Below are 14,984 nucleotides of genomic sequence, written 5' to 3'. Positions count from 1 at the left end.
ATTCAGGAATTTAAATTTTTAATAAAAAAAATATATATTTTGCCGTAAAAAAAAAAAAAACAGATTTATTTTTAACACAAATTTAAACTAACTTATAATCAAGTATTTTTATTTCCACCCAAAAAGGTCCATTTTCAACTTAAATGTTGAATATTCAATTGCAATACTTGAATCTTCAAGCAAAAAAATTAGTTTTTAAACAAAACGATTGACTTTCAAACCCGACGTTTAATTTTCTACCAAAAACGAGGATTTAAAAAATATATATATATATATATATATGTGAATTTTTAACAAAGAAGTTGAATTATTAACTAAAAAAATACCAATTTTTAACAAAATAGTTGAATTTCCAACTAAAATGATGAATCTTGCAAAAAGATAAATTTTCGAGAAAAGAGTTGAATTTTCAACTAAGTTGTTTTATTTTCAACCAAAAAGATGAATATTCGACTAAAATTATGCATATTTAACTGAAGTACTTGAATTTTCAACGAAACATTCGCATTATAAAATATAAAAACAAATTTTAAACCAAATAGTTAAATTTTGAACTAAGAAAAAAATTTCAACCACAAATTGAATAGTCAAATTTTAAACAATAACGTGAATTTTCAAACTGAAATGATGAATATTTAACTGGATCATTTTTTAATTAAAAAGATGTGAATTTTCAATCAAGAAGATTAATTTTTACGAAAGAAGACGAAATTTAATGAATTTTCAAATAAAATGTTGAATCTTTAACTTTACTCATTAAATTTCTAACAAAAAAATTAATTTTCAACGAAGAAAAAAACAAGCAAACAATTTTTCAATAAAATAGTTAAAGTTGCAACTAGAATGGTTAAATTTTCAATACAAAAATTTAATTTGAAGCCACAGAAAAAACGAACTCTCAAATAAAAATATGAATCTTTCACAACAAATTAATTTTAAAAAAAAGAGTAACTGTCAATCGAGTAATTAAATCTTCATTCGAATAAGATGAATTCGAAAAAATTTATTAGTTGATTTTTCAACTAAAGAAGATTAAAATTTTTAACAAAAAAAAAACATGGAATTCTAACCAGAAGAACAATTTTTCAACAAAATACATGAATTTGCAACCAGAAACTTGAATCTTCAACTAAAACCGATACATTTTTAACCAAAAACGCAATAGTTGAATTTTCAGTTTAAGAAAATAGATTTTTAAAAAAGTACTTTCGAAAAACTAGTTCAATACCTTAATATAACGCTAATTTTACAAATGAACAATCATTTTGATAGAATTTACAACAATTTAAGTGATTTTAACCAAATTTAATAAAATTTAATAGAATTGTGAATTTTAAGGAGTTCTAGTCGAGATACCAGTAAATTGGTCAAATGTCTAACAAATTAACAGAATTCTTGCGAATTTCACAGAAATAAATTAAAAAGAATCAAATTCAAAATAATCATCGTGATTTTAGCAAAATTCTAGTAAATTCACCAAACTTTTACGGAATTTACAAGAAATCTAATAAATTCTTAAATTTTTAAATGGTTTCACATCGTTTTGTCAAATCATTTTTGTTTACTTTTTATTACTTAAAGTAATTTTTAACTGTTGAAATCGAACGTGGACAGATTTTTTTCTACAAATTTGTATAATTCCCCGTCAAAAAAAAAAAAAATTCACTGTCATTTTCCGTTTTTTCCCAGTCTCAAAAAATTCAAATAATTGGTTTAAAATTCCTGTATTTTATTTGCAAATTCGAATTTATGAGAGAATATTTAAGCTTCTTAATTCCTCTTTTTAGTTGCAAATTCATGTACTTTGTTAAAAATTCGTCTATTTTGGTAGAAAATTTATTTTATGGGTTGAAAATTGATCTATTTGGTTAAAAATTAGTTGTTTTTAAAAATTTTTAATTAATTTTTTAAGCTAAAAATGTAACTGTTTCATTTTTTATCGAAAATTGATCATTTTGATAGTTATTTGATCGTCTTGGTTAAAAATTATACTATCTCGGTAAAAATTCTTTTTGGTTGAAAATTATTGAAAATTATGTAGATGAAAATTGAACTATTTTGTTGAAAATTTATTTGACTAACTGGAAATTTAATTATTTTTTTTTTGGTAGAAAATTTATCTTTTCATTTCTTGAAATGTAAAAAAAAATTAGTTCAAAATTAGTTTTCCTATTTTATGTATATAGAAAATTCACCTTTCGTGGTTGAATTCTACTATTTTTGGCATGAAATTAAAATGCAACCACTTATTTAAAAACGGAACTGCTTTGTTAAACATTTATTTATATGTTTGATCATTTTTTTGTTCGAAATTTAATTATTATGTTGAAAATTAATTGTTTGCACTCAAATATTTGGTTTAAAATTCCCGTATTTTATTGAAAATTCGAATTTTTCGGAGAATATTTAGGATTCTTGGTGACAAAGTCCTCTTTTTGATTAAAAATTCCTTTAAAAATGTTTACATTTGGTTGAAAATTTTAGTCATTTGTTAAATATACCTGTGTTTTCGTAGTAAAAGGCTTTTATTTTTTATTTGTTCAAGTCTTTGAGAAAGCATTTAAAAATTCTATAAATTAAAAATGTAAGCTTAAAAATAAAAATGGAAAATTTTTAAAGTAAAAAAATTTTGAATTACACATTGTAAGCTAAATAATAGCATAATTGAAAAACATAACAAATTATTTAAATATTTTTAAAATCGAACGTGGACAGATTTGTCTTCTAAAAATTTGTAAATTTCTCGGTCAAAAAAAATGCACTTTCATTTCCTGGTCTCAAAAAATTGCCGGTCCAGCGGCCTGCCAGAAAATTCTATTAAATGTAACAGAATTCTTGTAAATTGGCTAAATTTTTACGGAATTTCAAATAATTCTAACAAATTCACGAAATTTCTATGGAACGTAACATTTCTAGTAAATTCAACAAAATTTTGGATAATTAAACTTATTAATTTTTACTGAAAATTTCATTAAATGTAACAGAATTCTTGCGAATTTAATAGAATTATAAAACAATTATAGAACATTCAATATAAATGTAGTTAATTAAAAATAATTCTAGCAAAATCTATAGAAATTTGTGTTATAAAAAAATTTAACAAAAACTTTTTTTTTTAATTCTGGTGATTTGATCAGAATTTGAGTAAATCGAAAAAATTGCAATATTTTAACATATTTCTAGTAAATTTAACAAAACTTGGGTTAATTAATAAGAAAAAATCGAGTTAAGTTAACAAAATTTCATTAAATAACTGAACTTTTGTGATTTTAACAGAATTAAATTAAAAGAAATTTGTGTAATTTAAGCAGAATTCTAGCAAATTCAGCAAAACTTTTATTAATTAAAAATAATAATTCTAGTTAAATTAACAAAATTCTATCAAATGTAACAGAATTCTAGAAAATTCAATATTAATGTAATTTATTAAACACAATTCTAGTGAATTTAATAGAAATCTGGTAAGTTAATTTTTTAAAATAAAAATTCGATTAAATTTAAAAGAATTCTTGTGATTTTATCAGAATTTATTTTAAAATAATTCCTCTAATTTAAGCTTCTAGTATATTACAAAAAACTTTACTTAATTAAAAAGAATAATTCTAGATTATTTACCAAAATGCTATAAAATGTAACTGAATTCTTGTGATTTAAGCAGAATTCCAGTAAATGCAACAAATTTTTACGGAACTTCACAAAATTTTAACAAATTCACGATTTTATTAAAGGAATTTAGCATATTTCTAGTTAATTCTAGCCAATTTAAAACAAAAATTTTTTAAAAATTTGTTTAAAAAATTCTAGTAAATTCATCAAATCTCTAAATTTAATCTATTTCTACTGAAACCAATAAAACATTGGTTAATTAAAAAGAATAAGTTGATTTAACCTAAAAACAAATGCAATTAAATTTAACAGAATTATTGCGAGTTTCACATAATTAAATTAAATATAATAGTAGTTAATTTAACATAATTCTAGTAAATTTGATAGAAATATAGTGATTTCAGCAGTATTTCGGTGAGTTTAAATAGAATTATTGTGGACTGAGCAGAATTATAGTGCTCAATATTATAGAAGTCTTATCCGAGTTATTTTTTATCATTAACAGATAAGTAAATGTAAAATGTAATCGAAAAATACGTATGTTACTATAAAAATGTCAAATAATTACGAGTTAGATGATTGAAATTCCCTGACCATTTTTAAATTCCCTGACCCATAGCAACCCTGTTATTTTTTAATTTGAAAATGTTAAATTCAGGGTGTCCAGTGAAGACATAAGATAAAATTTCTTGACTATAAATTAAATGCATTCATTAAAGTTCTAATAAAAAAGAAAAATCTCTAGATAATTTTGAATTCCTTGAAATATTTCCTATGAGAATCGTAAAAATCATTTTAATATCCCTTAAATGTAAACTAAACTTAGACCCTAAAATTCCTGAGAATCTTTGGAATCCCATGAAACCTTTAAATTTCATTACATTTAAATCAAATGGAAATTGTATCAAATTCTTTCAGTTTTTTTTTTTAATTTCTTGAAATATCCTAATATCTTTGAAATCGTCAACAATTTCCCTAAAAGCCTACAAAATTATTTGAAATCCTTTTGAAATTTTTTAATCCCTAAATATTCTATCGAATTCCTTCAAACCTTTTCTTTGAAAATCTTAAAAATAATTTTAATATCTCTCAAATATAAATTTAACTGATTCATTCAAATAAAATAACAAAAACGTTTAAACCCCTAGAAATTGGTAGTAGTCCCTTCAAATTTAATGTCTTTCAAAGTCCCCTAAAAATCCCTTCAAACTCTTCAAAACCCTTAAAATTCTCGTAAATCCTCTTACATCCTTTGAAATATTTCGAAATTGTTAAATCCAACTGTTTTTGATTAAAATTTTATCGATTGCAGTTTCTTCTCTTTGTTTGAAAACTGGTCTTTTATTTATTTTTCATTAAAAACTCATAGTTTTTATTTTAAAAATTACATAATTTGTAGAAAATTAGTCCTTTTTGGTTGAATTTAACGGCTTTTAAGTTAAAGTATTTTTTGTTGTTTATTGAAGATTCATTTCTTTGGTTTAAAATAAATTATTTTCATGAAAATCAGTTTTTTTCGTTAAAGTTTGAATAAATTAAAATTTAACTTGTCTGTTTTAGGTGAAAAATTCGCCTCTGATTTTAAAAATGAACCCTTTAGATGAAAATTCTTTTTTTTTTAAACATTCGTCTCTTTTGTTAAAAAATAATTTTTTAACCCGCAAATTGAAAGTTTCCATTTTTTGTTGAAAAGGATTTTCTTTCTTAGTTTTAGTTTTTATTGTGTTTTATTGAAAATTAATTCAGTTAGTTAAAAATTCATCTGTTTAAAGAAAATAAATGTTATGGTTTGAAAATTTATCTTTTTTTTTTAATTTTACCATTCCAGTTAATTAATTATTTTAGATGAAGATTGATCTCTTTCGTGGAAAATTCTTAATTTTTTGTCTTAATTCGTTTGTTCTTGGTACAAAATTTCTGTTTGTTTATTTTGTCTTTGAGCTTGTTTGTTCAAAATTATTTCTTCATCTGAAAATATAAGTGTTCGATGAGCTTAGTTTAACATTATTAATTATTATTTCAAAATTAATTTATTTTTGTTGAAAATTCTTCTTTTTGTAAAAAAACACTATTTTTGTTCCTAGGAAATTCATATTTTTAATTTAAAATTTTACTATAACAGTTGAACATTCATTATTTTAGTTAAAAATGCACCACTTTTGTTAAAAAATCAACAATTTTTTGCAATAAATTTGTTCTTGGTGAAAAATTGAAAATTTATATATTATGTTGAACATTTTTTGTTTGAAAAAAAAACTAGAAAATCTAGGTTTCAACAGAAAATTGAACTATTCGATCATTTTAGGCAATGATCGATGTTTTTAGTTAAAAATTAATTTTGGTTTAAAATTCGTGCTTTCTTATGTAAAAAATAAATATTTTTCGTTGAAAATTCATCTTTTTATCATAAAATTCATTATTTTTTTAAATTGTACTAATTCAGTTAAAGATTAATTATTTTAATTGAAGATTCATTAATATGGTTGAAAATTCAACTTTTTTTTTTAAATCCGTTTGCTCTTGGAGAAAAAAAAATTTATTTATTTTGTTGAAATTTGTTGTGAAAAACAATTTTTTTGATTGAAAAATTAGTTTACTTAGTTAGAAATTCGTCTTCTTGTATCAAATTACTCTCACTGGATGAAAATTTTACGATTTCAGTCAAAAATCATTTGTTTTAGTTAAAAATTTATCCCTTTTGTTGAAAATTCAACATTTTTTTAAAAATCGTTTGTTCTGGATGAAAAATTGAAATTTACATTGTTTTTCTTTATGTTGAAAATTATGTTTTTGCATGGAAATTAAACTTCTCCGTGATTTTAGTTAATCATTGATCTTTTTGAGCTGAAAATAAATTTGTTGTTCAAAATTCGTCTTTTTTTTTGTTGTAATTTCTTATTGAAAAATTAGTTTTTTAACTGCCAATTTAAAGATTCCCTTTTTTTAAATTCAAAACTTATCGTTTGTAGTTAGAAATTCAACTATTTGTTTGAAAATTTAGCTTTTTTTGGTTGAATTGAACTGCTTCTGACTTAAATTTAATATATATTTGAATACGGATTTTTCGGAATTTTCCGTGACGTTATGGCTTAAACGAGCTGGACAAGGAAAGTCTTACGGAAAAGTCCCTAATGTTATTTAGTTCGTAATTTTAATTTAAAATTCAAATCTTTTAATTTTATTTCGTTTCTTTTTTCTGAAAATCAGGGTGGCCTGATTATGGTGCTCTAAATTAAAAAATCAATCAATGAACTTTAAAATTCTCAAAATTATATAATTTTAAGGAATTTTAAGCTAGAAACATCAAATATTGACAAATTAAAAAAATTTTAACGAACACTTCTTAAATTAGAAATTCAATTATTTTCTTTTTAAATAGTTTAAAAATCTTTGGAAATCTTCAAAATCTTAAGGAATCTAGAGGTTGTTTTAAATTTAAAATTATTTTGGAAATTTTTTCAGAACTTCTAAATATCTGTCAAAATTGTTTTTTTTTTTCTGAAATTTTCAGAAAATCCTGCAAATTTTAGAACAACATTTCTTCAAAACTTGGATACATAAATAACAATTGAACATTTATTATTTGTAGACGAAATTTTAATAATTTTTAAAGATAAGTAGAAGTTTTGAAAAAATTCAAACTTAATGTAAAACTTGAATTGTGAAAGACTTCAAAAGAATAAAAAAAAAATGTTAAGATTCATAGGGAAATTAAAAACAATTTCTTATTTTGAAAAATTATTTTAAGTGAATTTTCAGAAAGTTTTCCAAAGATTTAAACAAAACTTTCAAAAAAGATTTTAGAAGATTTTAAGAAAACTTTCTAAAATTTGCGTGATAATTTTTTATCTTTTTAAAACTCCTAAACATCTCTTAAAATTACTCTAATTTTTTGCACAAATGTTCATTTGTAAATTATATTTTAAAATACAGATAAATTAAAAAAAAATTATTTATCAAATAAAAATGTTTTTTATCTAAAATTTCCAACATCAGAGGCTTTTATCATTCATTGAAGTTTGTAAGAAAGCATGTAAAAATTCTTTAAATTCAAAATGTAAGCTTAAAAATAAAAATTTTTATGGGAAAATTTCCATTTTCAAATGAAGGAATTAAATTTCATCTAATATGAAAAAATTTCAACTAAAAAAAATGAATTTTTAACAAATCAGTTTCAATTGTAAGCAATTAATTGAATTTTAAACGAAAAAAGTTCAATTCTCAACCAAACTGGAAATAATAAAATTTTCAGATAAAAAACTGATTTTCAACAAAAGAAACGAAATTTTATCAAAATAAGTCTATTTTCTACTAGAAAATAAAAAATTTTCGAACAAAAAATAATTATGAGGAAAATAGTAAAATTTTCGGGTAAAAAAATAATTAACAATAATGAGGAAAAACGAATTTTCAACAAAGTAGTTTCACTCTCAACCTGAAGAAGTGAATTTTCATCCAACATGATAAATCTTAAAAAAAAAAAGAATTTTCAATCAACAAAATAAATTTTTAACAAAGCTGCTAAATTGATAACCCAAAAAATTGAAGTTTAAAAAAAAAAAACGAATTTTCATCAAAATATTTTCATTCTCTATCTGAAAATGTATATTTTCCGAAAGCATAATATCAACCAAATGGTAAATGAATTTTCTACCGAAAAATAGTTGAGCTTTTAAACAAAATGAAAAAATGAAATTTCCCGGTCAAAAATAAATAAAATAGATCCACTCTCAAATGAAGAAATGAATTTTCATCTAGAATGATGAAACTTCAATTTAAAAAATTAATTATCAACAAAGAAAAACAAATTTTGAACAAAATAGTTTTGGTCTGAACTGAAGAAATTAATTTTCATCTACGCATTTTAAGCCAAATAATAGCAGAATTGAAAAACATAACAATTCCACTAATTATTTAAAAATTCTTGAAATCGAACGTGGACAGATTTTTCTTCAAAAAATTTGTAAAATTCCCGGTTAAAAAAAAAAAAAATTCACTCTCATTTCCCGGTCCAGCGGCCACCCTCAGAAATGATTATTGTTACTTTTTGGTAGAAAACTCGGTGAAAATATAATGATTAAAAAAACTAATAATAAGTGTCTATCCTAAAAATACCGCGAACTGGACAGCCCGAAACTCTCTAATGGCTGAAATCTTAAAAAAGAAATGTAGTAATACAATTTGATAAAGAACTGATTGAAATGTCGTTTACTATTAGTGTTTTAGTATCGTATCCTGATTATTGTATACTGATGTTATTCGGCGTTTCATTGTGCGTTAATGTTCTTGTTTCGTTTTTCTGTTTTTTGTTTGTTGTTGCTGTTGTTGTCGGTTTTTTGTTGTTGCTGTTGTTGTTTTTTTTTTGTTTGTTTGATGAAAGGTTGGATACCTTGACAGGGGAAGGAGCTGCAGTTGGCACAACAATTGCACCTGTGTATTGCTGCTGAGCTTGGGCAGTCCCGAATTGAATGCTTCCTGGCATTTCTTTCGACGTGATAGGTCTGACTGCTTGACCAGATATGACTCCAATTCCTATTCCAATTCCACTGCTGGAATTATTATGATAGTCCAGGTTAGTAGCCCCCCCGCTTCCTAAAACCGCTCCACCGCCAACCGTGGAGGGCTTCAATGTAATTCCTGTCGCTAGCAAATCTACCTCGTCCACCCCACGAACACGTTTCATCTCAAATCACATCGGAAATGCTGCAAAAGATAATACATTACAACTCATTACAGCCCAACTCATCATTTACAATATAATTAAAATCAGTTAATTAACTGGAACAAGAGAGAGAGAGAGAGAGAGGGGCCAAGTGGCAATTAAATTATAAATAAATAAATACAAAGCGGACAACGCGAATATAGAAAATATAAATAATTCAGAGAAATATCAATAGCGTCCAAGACATTCTGAATGGAGTCGAATAATACAATATTATTTTGAAGATTCTTTATCATTAAATTTTCGTAAAATAAGAAATACAAACGGCAAAAATGGAACAGTAACCTTTTTACTTGAAAAAACTATTTTTTAGCCGAAACAGAAAAAAAATTTCAAAAATATCATCAAATATAACATCTGAATTCAGGTAGAAGTCTTTAAAAAAAATTAATTTCAAGCACAAATGTAAGGAATTTTTAAGAAGAAATATTTTTATTGGAAACAAAAAACAGTTGAATTCAATAAAAAATACGATTTTTCTATAAAAATTGGAATATTTACATATTCTGACAAAAAATTAATATAAAAAAAAAACAAAACAAATTCCCAACAAAAAAGACCAATTTCCTGCCTGAAAGAGGAATTTCCAAGAAAATAAATCAGTATACAACTGAAAAATATCAACTTTCCACCAAAACGGAACATTTTAATTTTAATTTATTTATTCATAAACAGATATTTAACAAAAAATATTTTTATTTTTAACAAAAAAAAACAGTCAAATTCAATGAAAAAGACGAATTTTCAACAAAAACTGGAATATTTACATTTTCAGTAAAAAGAATTAATTAAAAAAAAGCGAATTTTAAACAACAAAAAACAGTTAAATTGGATAAAAAGGACGAATTTTCAACAAAATAGTTGAATTTTTAATCAAAAATGGAATAGTAACCTTTTTACTTGAAAAAATTATTTTTTAGCCGAAACAGAACAAAATTTTCAAAAGTATAGTTAAATTTTCAACTGAATGCTATTTTAACAAAACAAAAAAAAACGATTTCAATTTTGCAACACAAACATCTGAATTCAGCCAAAAAAGTCTTTGAAAAAATTAATTTCAAGCACAAATGTAAGGAGTTTTTAAGAAAAAATATTTTTATTGGAAACAAAAAACAGTTGAATTGAATAAAAAAAAACGATTTTTCTATCAAAATTTGAATATTTACATATTTCGACAAAAAATTAATAAAAAAACGAATTTCCAACAAAAATAACAATTTCCTGCCTGAAAGACGAATTTCCAACAAAATAAATCAGTTTACAACTGAAAAATATCAATTTTCCACCAAAATGGAACATTCTAGTTTATTTATTAATAAACAGATTTTCAATAAAAAATATTTTTATTTTTAACCAAAAAAAAAAAAAAACAGTGGAATTCAATGAAAAGGACGAATTTTTAACAAAAACTGGAATATTTACATTTTCAGTAAAAACAATTAATTTAAAAAAAGCGAATTTTAAACAACAAAAAACAGTTAAATTGGATAAAAAGGACAAATTTTCAACATAACAGTTGAATTTTCAATAAAAAATGGAATAGTTACCTTTTTAGTTTAAAAAAAAAGGTTTTGTTTAACATTCGCTTTTTTAAATTGATTTTACTGAAAATGTAAATATTCCAGTTTTTGTTAAAAATTCGTCTTTTACATTGAATTCGACTGTTTCTTGTTGAAAATCTGTTTATTAATAAATAAATTAAAATGTTCTATTTTGGTTGAAAATTGATATTTTTCAGTTGAAAACTCATTTATTTTGTGGAAAACTTGTCTTTTAGGTAGGAAATTAGTCTTTTTGACTAAATTCTATCGAATTTAGTTTAAAATTAAAATCGTGTTTGACAACTCAACTACTTTATTGAAATTTGTACTACTTTGTTAAATTTTCTTTTTTAAGATCATTTAATTTAGCTGAAGACGCATAATTTTAGTTGAAAATTCATCTCTATGAACAAATTTTTTTTAAATCTTGTTATTCAATATTAATTTTGGAAAATTTAAATATTTCATTTTTATTTGAAAATGTATATTTATTAAATTGAAAATTCATGTATTTTAGTATCAAATTCTTTTTCTTTCCCTAGAAAATTATTTTTGTTCATTGAAAATAATTGTTTTTTCCTTAAAAATATCAGAAATGGTTTGAAAATTGAACTATTAAATTATAGGTTGAAAATTCATCTTTTTAATTGAATATTCATAATTTTAATTAAAAAATAATCGCTTTCGTTTAAAAATTAACTATTTTTCTAAAGTCGCTTTTAACTAAGAAACATTTTTTTCGTTGAAAATTGATCTATTTCATTTTTTGTTGAAAATTCGTCCTTTTTGGTAGAAAATTAATGTTTTTGTATAAAAATTCATTCTTTTGGTTAAAAATTAATTTTGTTGCAATGAAAATTTAACTTTATATTTTGTGTTAAAAATTATCCTTTTATAAAGTGAAAATTCATATATTTTAGTAGAAAATTATATTCCTTTTGCTGAAAAATTATCTTTTTTATTTGCAAATAATTATTTTTTCTTAAAAATATAACAATTTAGTTAAAAATTAATCTGCCTTGGTTGAAACTTTTTGTTCTTCAATTTTTTCACTGAAAATTTATCTATTGCATGTTTTCATAAAAATAAATGTTTTTTAGGCAAAAAACGTAACAATTTAGTTTAAATTTAATTATGTTTTTTTTTAATTTAAAAGTAAAAAGCTGTTTCATTTTTACATGAAAACTAATCTTTTTTGAATTTAAAATTCGTATATATTGGTGGAAAATAATTATTTTTTGGTAGAATATTAATCTATTTTGATAAAATTCTAATGTTTTCAATTTAAAATCTTTTCCAGTTTAAAATTCATCTCCTGTGTTGAAAATTTAATATTGAACTGAGTACAAAAATCCAATTTATTCCACGATTGTTTATCTGAAAACTTTTACAACATACAAAATACAAATTGTATAAAAGTTTTCAACTTACTGAAATAAATCTACTTTCCACTCGATTTTAATTGTGACATATTTCTATAATAGTTATTATAAATTATTCATTTTTTTGTGTATAATATTTTGAATATACGTAATTTTAACGTAAAATTTTAATCGATAATCTTTTAAAATTAAAACGGTCATCTAAATTTAATATTATTAAAAATGTTAAAACTCACAAAAACATTTATTCTGACAGTATTTTGAAATATTGTTGTAGAGAACTGGTTTCCCTCTCAAAAAATGAGCCATGATTTATTAAAATTCAAGCCTTTTTCAAAAATTGGAAACAAGCCATGATAAGATATAAAATTGTTTTGTTCAGAAATCCGAATCTTTTAAAATTGGACTAAGAAAAATTGCAATGCTACAAAACAATATTTTTAAAGCATTGAAAAAAAAAGATGACATTTCTGGTTTTTTTTCTCAGAAAAAAAACAAACTGCACAGGAAATAAATGTTTACGTCAAGAAACATTGAGTTGATTTACATAATATGAACTACCAAACAAAAATGAAAGACATATCGATGAGGAAGAGCTATTAAGTTTAAAATAACTTTAAATATATAATAAAGATACTTTTAAAAGATTAGATAGGCAGAAGAAATGGAAATAAGTAAATTGAAAAAATAAAAATTACCACTTGAACACTTCTTTCCACAAAAACAATATTAAAATTCTGTTAAACTGAGGATAATGATGTAATGTTTGCAACTGTTGTTTTCACTAAAAGCCATGTATAAATTGATGACTTTCAAGGATTTTTATGGTAGTATTTACAATGTTGATTATCCACTCGAAGGGGAGTGCTTTTTGTAAATAGTAAAATCGCCTTACAAAGTACTTAAACATGTCAAAATAGATCAAGTAAAAAAAAATAGTAGACCTAACCTAACAATCTGAAAATTTCAGTGGATAAAAAATCCTGAAAATAAAAATAAATAGGAAAGTGCGAGTGACTCGAAATTAGAACGAAACTGGACTACAATCAAGAAATAAGGTTAAGTTATACCCAAGTTTGTCCCCAGCTATACATAAACGAGCATCGTCATCAAAAATTGCGCGAATCGGCTGAAATATCCAAATCGGGTCTCAACTCGCTCATAACTCCAGGAAATGATTGAAAATTTGAATTTTCTTTCTCGAAACTCAAACATCGCATCGAGTCGATTTGCAAACTCGTAATTTCGTTCAACGTTGCGGCCGATTCACACTAGACGCAAACACACGCACACACACAAGGGCATTTATACACAGATTCGCTCACACAAATACATTTTCTCAAAGGGGGGAAAACAGTGCATAACTTTCTTGATAAAAAGAATAATTATCGCCGCCATGCCTTCGCGGGACGGGCTTTCAAAACTGAAACGCAACTTTTCAGTTGTGTTTCGTTTTCCGGAGCGAAAATGCCTTCCGATAAAACCGAGGTTAAAGTGGCAGGAATCTGTACGAGAATCAGCCGTGCGGAGGCGCACAAAACTTAAAAAGACTCGAGCGTTAGAAAGGATAAAGTGACTCAGGACGTAAACAGAGAAAACATTTTGTAAATGAGAATTTGAATATTGGAGAGACATTTTCGATTGAGAATAAAGAAAATCAATCAGAGAAGCTGGGAAAGTTTTCTTCGGATTTTTCCTGGCCGGGAGTTTTCGCGATTTTTTGGAGGAATTTTTTAAATTCGGAATTAAAAAAGAGAGACCAGGCCACTGTCACCAAGAAAACCGAGAGCGAACACTTTACACTCGGGTCGAGCACAGCTGGGATGGACGCGCTCGGCTTCAGTTTCAGATCCCCGGATCCCTCGAGGACTCTCCCTCCGGTCTCAAAAGTTGCGCAATATTCCAGATAAATAAAAAAAGGCACGTTTTCGAGTCGATTTCGGCAAAGGAGGAACTTTTTTTTATTTTTCTGGCGGTGCCGACGGAGAGGAGGTAGAGCACTAGAGTCACTTCGAGCTGGGGGGTTCAACGGAATTGGTAGTTTGACTAGTTTTCGAATTTTTCTAGTATAATTAATAACCACTTACACTTTTCCCGCACTCTTTCCAGCAACGTTTTAGGAGCGTTCCTGTTTCTGGCGTGTAAAAAAACGCAGTTGGTGCAAAAATCACGAGGCTCACGAGGCAGGGGAAAAAGACGGTAGGAAGGAAGGAAATTATGGTTTTGAGGATTGGGAGGAGAATTGGTGAGAAATGAGGTTTTCAAGTTTTAAGAGTGAATTGAGTCTGGTGCGATGGAAAAAATTGGACGTACCCCCGGTACCCGCGGACGATTGAACGATGCTAGGCTTCTCTGGGTGTTTTTTTTCTTTTTCACCACTAGTGAGGGCACATTACGAGAGACGTAGACTGTGACACTGGATGATGGGATGCATACGCATAATTTCGCAAAAGGGCTCACCACCGCGCTTTCTCAAAAAATCAAATGCGAAACTCATACTGATTTTGCTCACTGACGCGAGCGAGGTACACGGCGAACTATTGGATTTTGTGCTGGCAAACAAGGAACTTGGTTCGTATAGCGGGACAAGGTTGGAGTGGGGGGCTAGTGCAGGGCTGTGCAATAGGGTGCTCCAAAACCGCCTTCCAACTTGGAGAACATCTTTTTCGCGATTTTCATCCTCTCGCATCCCAAATTTATGCGAATTGTGAATCCAACCAAAATTAACCAGCT

The 14,984-nt window shown here is 25.4% G+C and overlaps 1 protein-coding gene across 1 annotated transcript in view; it reads right to left on the bottom strand.

Moving 5' to 3' along the window:
- Positions 1–14,767, bottom strand: part of LOC117175269 — a 57,951-nt gene extending 43,184 nt beyond the window's left edge. The window contains exons 1-2 of the mRNA XM_033364977.1: positions 14,565–14,767; positions 8,850–9,309 (exon numbers count right to left, since the gene is read on the bottom strand). Coding sequence (XP_033220868.1) covers positions 8,850–9,289 — 440 coding nt within the window. The 5' untranslated portion in view covers positions 9,290–9,309; positions 14,565–14,767. The remainder of the gene's footprint in view (positions 1–8,849; positions 9,310–14,564) is intronic.
- Positions 14,768–14,984: the final 217 nt, after the last annotated feature.

The sequence above is a fragment of the Belonocnema kinseyi genome, chromosome 6 (assembly GCF_010883055.1).
Source record: "Belonocnema kinseyi isolate 2016_QV_RU_SX_M_011 chromosome 6, B_treatae_v1, whole genome shotgun sequence".
Taxonomy (NCBI): domain Eukaryota; kingdom Metazoa; phylum Arthropoda; class Insecta; order Hymenoptera; family Cynipidae; genus Belonocnema; species Belonocnema kinseyi.
This window is presented reverse-complemented; position numbering and strand designations above follow the sequence as displayed.